This window comes from Physella acuta, unplaced genomic scaffold (assembly GCF_028476545.2).
Source record: "Physella acuta isolate Inbredline_101_S28 unplaced genomic scaffold, ASM2847654v3 ptg001542l, whole genome shotgun sequence".
In the NCBI taxonomy this organism is placed as follows: domain Eukaryota; kingdom Metazoa; phylum Mollusca; class Gastropoda; family Physidae; genus Physella; species Physella acuta.
Window position 1 is genome coordinate 43,533 of NW_026733057.1, and position 10,225 is coordinate 53,757.

The following is a 10,225-nucleotide window of genomic DNA, read 5'->3' on the forward strand; positions in this document are numbered from 1 at the left end:
TCAAATCGCTTACGACCTCTATAATAGCGAAACAGCTCCAAAGTCGCAAACGTTTTTTTTATAGAAAAAGAAAGCGAAAGTCGTCTGTGAAGGCCTTATAATTATAGGTTACTTTACGTACCCCCCCCCCCCCCCACCCCAACTCTAACCATTTCTTAAGCGAAACAAAATAAAATTAGAAAAATGAAAATGAAGAATGATAAAGATAATTTAACAAGCTCTATATAACACAGCTTTAGCTCTATACCTTCCACCAACCCATTCTTCAACATGATAGACAGATGCCCCCCCCCCCCTTTCGTGTTACAGGCCTATAGTCTGTAGCCTAGTGATTTAAAGAGACGACATGTACATAAGCCTTATGGTGCCAGACTATCTGTGTCTGCCTGAAATAACTTCAGTTGATCGATATATCGAGCTGATCGATTTTTTCTTATAGAAACGTGAGGGCTAACGGCAGGAGTGAACATAATGTTGTGTGACAGTAAATGTTGGAGTGACGACAAATCTATTGACACGGACTCTGTGTCTATTTCCACCTGAAAACTCTAACTACACGTGTGATCAGCTCTGTTTGAATATCTCAATGATTGTCGATTGCTATTGAGTATTGATTAACGGTTTTGGTGCTTTAAAAAAAATATTTGGAGGGGGGGAGCTATTTGATGTTAGATTTCACAAATATAAAAACATCGTGTGGAAGAAAGGCTACAGGGTAGCTACGTTGTCACTTAAGAATATGGCAGGCTCTATTGATTTACATACAATTAATATGCCTGCCTACAGGTGGCTTAGGGTAAGATGGGGACAGAGTTTCTTTCAGACAATCTCCTCCCGGGAGGAGTTCAAAAATTAAGGGGGAGGTTAAATAATATATTCTCTATAGAAATTATAGTTCTACATTTTTTCGCAGAGAGATGTCTGAATGCCTGAAAAAACACTGATTAGGAAAGGCTGGAATGTAGATCTATATATATATATGTGTGTGAGATTTTTTTGTGAAAATACACCATGAGAAAAACAAATTCCTGCCGACGCCAATGCAGTTTGCACATTTTTACCAGAGGTGCTAAGTGGTGCACTTTGTTACAGGCTAATGTTGATGTTACAGAAAAAAAAATACAGCCTTCTATGATAAATCAGATCTTGCGTATTTGTAAAGATCCGAGTGAAGCAAGAAGGGTTGGTGTCAGTCACTGTGAGAAAGGAGTGTCTATTCTGCTATTTCATTAAAACGGGCTCACTTTTTAAAATCTTCATACAAAATCTTCTGTGACACAAATCTGATTAAAAAATTAAATAGCTCAATATTCTAGTTTAAAAAAAATTATTTGTTCTTGAAATAAATTGATTTGCAGCTTTAATTTTATTTTCTTCATAAATACAAAAATAATATTATAATCCAGTAGAAGAAATATTGGAACATTATTTTAATTTAATTTTAAAATTAAATTAATAACAAACTGGGACCTAAAACACATATCTACAATTATACAAATAAAGTAATAAACTCGCGAGGAGCAGCATTACAATTATAATATTATATTTTAGCAGTTAAATAAATAATATAAAATAAGATATAGTTTTTGCAAATTCAATCTCGACATCTTCTGGTAATTAACTTTGTTATTATTTCTCAAAGCCATCGCACTTTTCATTGGCCCTCCTGTGTCTCTATGTGTCAAAGTCATAATGCCAGGTCACGCGTCCATAGTTACCAGCCTAACTGTGTGGTTGACAGTAGTTGACACTAAACTAACATCGACTTTGTGACCATTGAATTGAGAGTCTCTACTACTCTGCATTGAATAAGTATTTATTACTTATCCGTTATGAGTTTTCATCAAAAGAATTTGTGGTGCGGAAAATAACTCAAATGAATTTATTCAGAAAAGTGAACCATCGTCATTACTGACTCATTACTCATTCTGTGTCAATTTGTCGTTGACTTGGGCATAACGACGACAAACTGATTGCAAAACAAACTGATGAACCGTCGTGCAGGCCTATTGATTTAATTCAACAGCCAAACAAATGCCACTACAGCGGTAAGACTACTAAATTAATTCAGCGCTGTTTTACTTTAACGTGTTGCTTGGAGACAGCTATTTGTTTCCCGAGAACTCATCAATAATTTGATTTTCCTGATCAGTGTGCATTGGGCTGAAGCTAACAGAGATATGATAACGCTACATCCGCCTTCTATCAACTCAAGTTTAAGTGTAAATATAGACTTAACTCATTCAAAGAACTGGATACATTTTGTGTTTTTATAAACTAAATTCAGTGAAAGATGTGGGTCTGGTCCTCTTTCTTTTACTTTTAAAGTTGTTAAAAAATTAGGCCTATAGTTTTTTTAATATTATAGAGTAAGAAAAGGGGCTTATGATTTATAATCATGTCAATAAAGATTCTCTGGTATGTTTAGAAGTTTAGAATAGTTTAGATAATTACATTTTGGACTAAATAATATATTATACTTTCAGCACTGAGCCTACTTAATATTTTATGTTATTATGCCTCCTTATGTTCATCATTAATAATGAAGACTTAATGAGTCATTAATAATATTAAGGACCCATTAAACCTCAGATTTTCTAGGTACTAAAGTGGTTGAGTACACAACTGCTTTATAAAAGCCTAAAATTTAATGTTAGATCCTCTACTACATACAATCTGGTCATGTCTCTTACTACACGTCACAGCTTGTAAACTCATTTCAGTTGACAGACATTATTACAATCCACTAACAAATTGTGTGCTAAATCTACTTCACCAGGCCTTAATCAAAACAGATATTTTTTAAGGGTAATAAATAAATAACAATGAAAGCCTACTTAAAAACTAAAAAAATAATTATGCAGGCCTACATAAATAATTGTTAAAGCATTATATTGGTAACAAAGAATAACTACATACGCTTCATTAGCTACAGTATTTTTAAAGTGATCATCGATAGAAACTTGACAACAATATTTTTTTACTCCACTTAATTAATCAAAATGGCCATTTACCATTATTTAACAGAGATGCCAGTAGTGACAGCCTTTTGAACAATGGGCCACGGTCTGAATATGTAAAGCGCTACCAAGAATACCCAATTCAAAAAACTACAAGTTACAGGCCTTCCAATGAAGTGGTGAGAGGTCAGGGAAAAGTTGAGTCAGAAACAGTATTCAGGTATGTATTTATACAAATGTGTATAGTGTATACACATAAAAAACTGGGTAAATAAGAGCCATCCCACACATAAAAAACTGGGTAAATAAGAGCCATCCCACACATACAAAACTGGGTAAATAAGAGCCATCTCTCACATAAAAAACTTGGTAAATAAGAGCCATCCCACACATTAAAAAACTGGGTAAATAAGAGCCATCCCACACATACAAAACTGGGTAAATAAGAGCCATCTCTCACATAAAAAAACTGGGTAAATAAGAGCCATCCCACACATTAAAAAACTGGGTAAATAAGAGCCATCTCTCACATAAAAAACTTGGTAAATAAGAGCCATCCCACACATACAAAACTGGGTAAATAAGAGCCATCTCTCACATAAAAAAACTGGGTAAATAAGAGCCATCTCTCACATACAAAACAGTGGGTAAATAAGAGCCATCTCTCACATAAAAAAACTGGGTAAATAAGAGCCATCCCACACATTAAAAAACTGGGTAAATAAGAGCCATCTCTCACATAAAAAAACTGGGTAAATAAGAGCCATCTCTCACATAAAAAAACTGGGTAAATAAGAGCCATCCCACACATTAAAAAACTGGGTAAATAAGAGCCATCTCTCACATAAAAAAACTGGGTAAATAAGAGCCACCTCACACTTAGGTAAAAATGAACCTTTACAAACATGTACAACAGATTAAGCAGTTAAAGTATGTTTTTTTTAACTGTTTTTGGTGTCGTCTTTCTTGGGTGTCAACTTTGATAATGTTATAGTTTAGAAATTCAGTGTACCATTTGTTTAGCCTGACAAAACATGGTTGGGTTTAGCTCTTTAATTAATTAATTATTTAATTAAGTTTTAGGCTAAGGTTAATTTTTTAACCAAGTAGTTTACCAAGTAGTTCTGCATGGTGTAAGAAACATAAATCCTTAAATTTTACACAACCTGGTTACATAATGTTTAACTTAACAAGCCAAGCTGCTGTTATTGCATCTGAATTTGTTTATTTTTAATTTAAACACCAATATTTCAAATGATTGTTAATGTAAGTGCTCTCTTACTTTGTTTTTTGTTGTGCAGGAGAGATTACCCAGAACATCCTTTGCAAAAGCGTGAAAGGGCACGGCCTGTTGATGGAAATTTAAGACCTGAGGGTCATCACGACTTTACCTCATCCTATCAAAATGAGTTCCCTGGTAAGAATCATACTTTGATCTTCAACACTACAACATTTTGCTTCTCAAATATTTACCAGTATATGGAGGCACTAGTTTATGAAATGGCACAAATTGACGATCCTCCCAGTGAAGTACTCCGTGGATGCAGACATTGTCAACAATTAATTTAAAAAAAACATCACAATGAAACATGCAATTCTCTGATTCCATTTAGTATCCGGGCATGTAATGTCAACATTATACACCTATTTAATGTTTTCTGCACGTGCATTCTTTGAATTTGTATTTAGGTCACCCACTTAAAGTTTGAATACATTGTGTTTGCATTACACCCATTAAATTTCTTTGAGAGAGTATGGGTTCTATTTTTAAAATGTAATTATTCAGAAAAAAAAAAGAAGGTAACATTATTTTAAAGTATAACTTTAAATTTAAGATGCACATTTTAGTAAAGAAAATCCCAGTTTTAATTAAGGCAAACTTGCAATTTAAAATTTAAATATTTTAGAAAGGACAATAGAAAAAAGAAAAGCATACAAGCCAGATTTTGAAAAATCTCCTCTAGCTGCCTTTGATGCGCAACCTTCTTATCGAGGTAAGCTGGTATGTCAGACCATGGTTATAGAAAACATGTAAGAAAACAGGTTAACATTTACAAGGTTTATAGCTTCTAATTTTAACAATAAAACAATTATTAAAACTTTAATAATGACAAGCTTTTAAATAAGTACAAAAGTTTTCTTTAGCTATAGTAGAAAAAGTAAATGTTTTAGTTGATCTAGGAATCTAGTTTCTGCTACAGTTAAAGAAAAATTTTTATGATTATTTTCTTTTTTGTTCTTGCATTTAGCAGCTTTTTATTAAAAAGGTTTTAAAAATTGTTTTATTTTCTAAAGCAATTAGTAGATGCTGTAAAGATAAAGGTGTAAATAGATATATAAGCTTTAAAATCCAATCAATTTTTTTCCCATCCATTTGTTTTTAAGTTGAACCCCACCCCACCCCCCCCCCCCCACACACACACACATACACAACTGAATTACAATTGTCTGACCCTCTTTGGAGTCCATGGTCAGCTTTCCGGTGTGGAACATTTGTGGACAAAACTCACCTGCCTGATCCAGTGTTTGCTAGTTATCAATCTTGTAATCTCCTATTGCATTATTGAATAAAGTACTCATTAAATCAATATTTAGAGACTAATTTAATATCTTATTTGAATGAAAATTATATATTCTTGCATCATCATTGGAAATTTATTATCTTGAAATTTTAAAATAAATCATTGCTTAAGAAATAAGTCTAAATTAAGTTCTAAGATTTGACTATAAACCTCCCCACCTACCTGCAAATAAATTGTGACCTAAGTAAAAAGATAAACAATTTGAACTAATATATTCAAAGAAGATATTCATTTACAATGGGATAAAAAAACTGAAGCATCTAAAACTATTCTTGTCATGCTTTATATTTCTGCCAGACGACTACCGTGAGTGGGAATTACCTAAGAAGAGTCCCAAAGAAATACATCAGTGGCAACCACCAGCCCAGCCTTTTGAAGGAAAGACAACCATCATGAATGATTATAAAGAACACCAGGTCTCACCACGTGTGGATCATAGACCCAATAATAAGTGAGTGGCCATCAGCAGCTGTTTTTTAATTACCCAATTCTTCTTCTACTTCAATCACTGTTTCACCTGGCAACTTCCTGTTTTGTTTCACTTTTAGACCAATTCATTCAGAGGAACCATTCAATGCAAGCACCGACTACAAAGATACATACAAAGAGCACCCACTTCCACAAAAATTTTATCGTGAGAAAGAACAATGGCAGAAGCCTACAGTACCCATTGATAGCACCACCATCCAGCAGAGGGACTACAAGGGTGTGTACGCACCAAAGCAGAAAAGTTTGCGGCCAGACATGAACCCTGTCAAGTCGGATGCTGCAATAGAGAGTGAAACCACTCATACCCTTGCTTACAAGCCCCATGAGTTACCCAAGAGATACAGGCATGAAGGAGAAAAATATAAACGTCCAGATGGCTACATGGACCTCAACACCACCAACTCCATGCAGTTTACTGAGCACCCACTACACAAACAGGAGATACACAAACCTGATTCATCCCATCTACTCCGAGGATCAGGAGAGATGTCTAAAGATACCAATTACACCAAGGACTACCTTGAATATCCAATCAATCGAGTGTCTCCTCTCAAGCCAAAAAATGATTACCAGGCCCCCACTGTTCCCATGGAATCTCAGACAGAGTACCAGGCTGACTTCTATGGCAGGCAGCCAATGCCCAGAGAAAACTTCAAGCCCAAAGATGGTCCATTTCATTCCGACCAGCCCTTCGATGACAGAACAGATTACAGAGATAAGTTCACAGAGTACAAGGTCAATCCTCGACAGCAGCGCCCCAAAGATGTTTATACAAAACCTACGGCACCATTAGATTCCAGGACAACAGCCCAGGATTCCTACCAAGGTCCGTATCAAGCCAAACGTGACAGCTTTAAACCAGACACCAACATCATGAAATCTGATGCCCCTTTTGATGACAGCACAACAATGAACCGAGACTTCAAGGCACATGAAGTTCATCGAAGGGACATTCCAAAACAACAGCAGTACCAGAAGCCATTAGGAGATATGGATTTGATAACAAGTCACAATACCCACTACAAAGAACACCCACTACAAAAACACACCATTGAAAAGCCAGGTTCCTCACACTTGCTCTGGGGCTCTGGTGAAATGAACAGCAAATCAAATTATCAAGGAGATTACATAGAGCGGCCTATAGAGCGTCGTAAGAATATGAAACCAGAAAATGAATATATGCCTCCTACAGCACCTATGAACAATGAAACAACACACCGTGCTGATTTCTTTGAACGCGAGCTTGGACCACGAGAAAACTTTAAGCCTAGAGAGGCTCCAATGAAATCTGATGTTCCCATAGATGACAGAACTGGGTACAGGGACTCGTATGTTCCACATAAAATCACCCCCAGAGAGATGAGGCCTAGGGAGGTCTACAAGCCGTCCACGGTGCCATTAGATGACAGGACAACTGTGCGGGAGTCTTATCAAGGACCTTTCCAGCCTAAACGTGAGAGCTTTAAACCTGAGACTAATCTCGTCCAGTCAGGAGAGCCCTTCCAGGGTGCCAGCATCACAAACACAGACTTCAAAGAGCACAGACTGCCAGATAGATACAAACATAAGGCAGAGGCTTACCATAAGCCTGATGGGATCATGGACTTGACCACAACAAACTCCACCACATTCCATGAGCATGCCTTACAAAAACACACAATAAACAGACCTGAATCATCTGGCTTATTAAAAGGTTTTGGGTCCATGAGAAAAGATACCAATTATCAAGGAGACTTTCAGCACCCCCCACCAGTAAAACGTGAGATTGTAAAAGCAAAAAATGACTACATTCCACCTTCTGCCCCCATGGATTCAACGACCACCACGCAAGACGCTTACACTGAGCATGGCATATTCCCCAGGATGAACTACAAGCCTAAAAATGATTATTTTAGACCTGATGTTCCATTTGATGACAGAACTGATTACAGGGACAAATTTACGGAACACCAGATTAGTCCGAGGCAGCTTAGGGCTAAGGAGACTCACAAGCCCCCGTCAGCACCCCTGGATTCAAGAACCATCACCAACCAGTCCTACATTGGTGTGTACCAGCCAAAGAGAGAAAGCTTCAGGCCAGATCAAAACTACCACAAGCCTGACATACCAATAGAAAATGACACAACTTTTGGCAGCAGCTTCAAACAATGGCCCCTGGGAGAAAGATTTCAGCACAAACAACAGCCATATGTCAAGCCTGATGGAACAATGGACTTAACTACTGTCAACAGGTTTGTCAAGTTAAACCATTGCAATTAAGTTTATAATTGAAAACATTAGCTTCTTAGTTTTCTGTTCTACAAAGAGATTTGTTTTATAACTTGCAGGGAGACATACAAAGAAGTTCATGGGCAAAGACCTCCTATGGCTAAAATTGGTTCTTCAAATGCTTTAGCTATGTCAGGCACTTTTGAGAACAATACAAGTTACAGTACGGAATTTGTGCCCAAACATATGGAACAACGAAGGGTATAGTTCTTTTTGTTTAGAACAGCCAATAAATCAAAAATGAAAATAAAGTTTGAACATTGTTAAAGATTTCTTAAAAAATGTTCTTGATTTCTTTTAGCTTGTAAAGCCAGACAATGATTACCAGCCTTCAAAGATGCCGTTTGAAGACAAAACAGAATACAGGTCCTCACACGTGGGTTATGTTGCCCCTAGAGAAAAGAGTTTTCGGCCAAATCTTTTGTCTGATGCATTAGGACAAAGAGATCCAGCCAACCCTTACCACATTCAAGATGACTGGCGACAGATGCTAAACATGGCTAATGAAACAACTGTTAGAGGATAAACAAAAAACCTTTTGTTGGAGGTGATCTGTGATACGATTTGTTGAATGGAAAGAACAGTTGCAGTTAAAGTCAAAATGTAACATAGTTTTAACTTTCACAGCTACTGTTTAATCTAAATTATTTATTGGCCTGTAATTAATGTAAAATTTAAATTAAAAAACCAAAACTTGTCACAGGATATAATTTTTGCTTCTACAACTAATTTTTTTCCATCACAAAATGACCTGATTGATTTAATCATGATTATAGTTTTCAAAAAAAATTTGCTTAAGTGACAACTCATATTTTTAAAAATATGTGAAACAAAATGTTTGGATTTATTTTTTGTGATTTTGTAATGTAAAATGAGTGTATTATTAATGCCACATAAAGATATTATAAACACATATATTGTGTGGAAACCAATATGATATAGAATCTGTCAGCAATGTTGAGTGTCTAGAAATTATTCATGTCAAATTAGGGAAGATGAGCAGTTACAGAACTAGTAGACTAGCATAGCTAGTTATACCTGTAATAGGGTGGGTTACTCTAATAATGCAGCCATTAATATAGGGTGTGTTACTGTGGAATGTATAGTCAAAGTAATTTACTTGATGTGAAACCTACTTACTTATTACATGGCATGTTATGTACATAGTACTTGAATTTATTTCAGGTTGTTTATTTACATAATACATATGCACATCTTCAATTTTTAATAGAGGTGATGGTTACTTTAAAAAATAAATTATAAACTGTATTGGGCTGGGTGTATTTTTTTTGGGGAGATGATGTTTGTGCACTGTTTTTTTTGCCAATAAATTATATTTGAAACACTCAATGTGTGCACTTCTGTTTGATCAAATCAAATATCCCCACATTATTCAAAAATGGTTTACTTTAATATTTAGCTAGATAAAAAGGTGTATGTGTTTGTATAGCTGAGACAATGTATGGAAGCTGAAACTGGTTACTCAACATCCTAGGGCACTGCATATTAAAGATAGAGAGATCTAAAGTTATCATTGCCAATCCATAGTCTTTTTGGCAAGACACAAAAATGGAGACAAATATTTCTAGGAAATAATATTAGTTATTATAACCAGAGTTTCTTCCAGACTTTTTTCTCTGGGGGGGGGGGGGGGGGGCACTTGAAATTTTTTTGGGGGAGGGGGCGGACACAGTTAAAAGTATATATTTTCTATATGAATTTCATTTCGTTCATGGGGCAGTAGACCAAGAGATGCCTGAAAGAAACTCTGATTATAACCAAAACAATCCTCCAAGAACAATAACTAAGGCTAAGGTTAACAGGTTAACATAACTAAAAACTATTTTTAAAGTAATGTTGTTAAATATTATATAGATTTATTTAGCTGCTTGGAAATAACTACTTTTACAAAGGAAAATAAAGTAG

The 10,225-nt window shown here is 35.6% G+C and overlaps 1 protein-coding gene across 1 annotated transcript; it reads left to right on the forward strand.

The window, feature by feature from the left end:
- The first annotated feature begins 1,687 nt into the window (after positions 1–1,687).
- Positions 1,688–9,639, forward strand: LOC131928762 (uncharacterized). The gene is made up of 8 exons (XM_059284879.1): positions 1,688–2,048; positions 3,028–3,180; positions 4,262–4,377; positions 4,868–4,954; positions 5,840–5,993; positions 6,091–8,262; positions 8,359–8,500; positions 8,601–9,639. Exons 1-8 carry the CDS (start codon positions 2,035–2,037, stop codon positions 8,823–8,825), a joined length of 3,063 nt encoding a protein of 1,020 aa, XP_059140862.1. The 5' UTR covers positions 1,688–2,034; the 3' UTR covers positions 8,826–9,639.
- Positions 9,640–10,225: the final 586 nt, after the last annotated feature.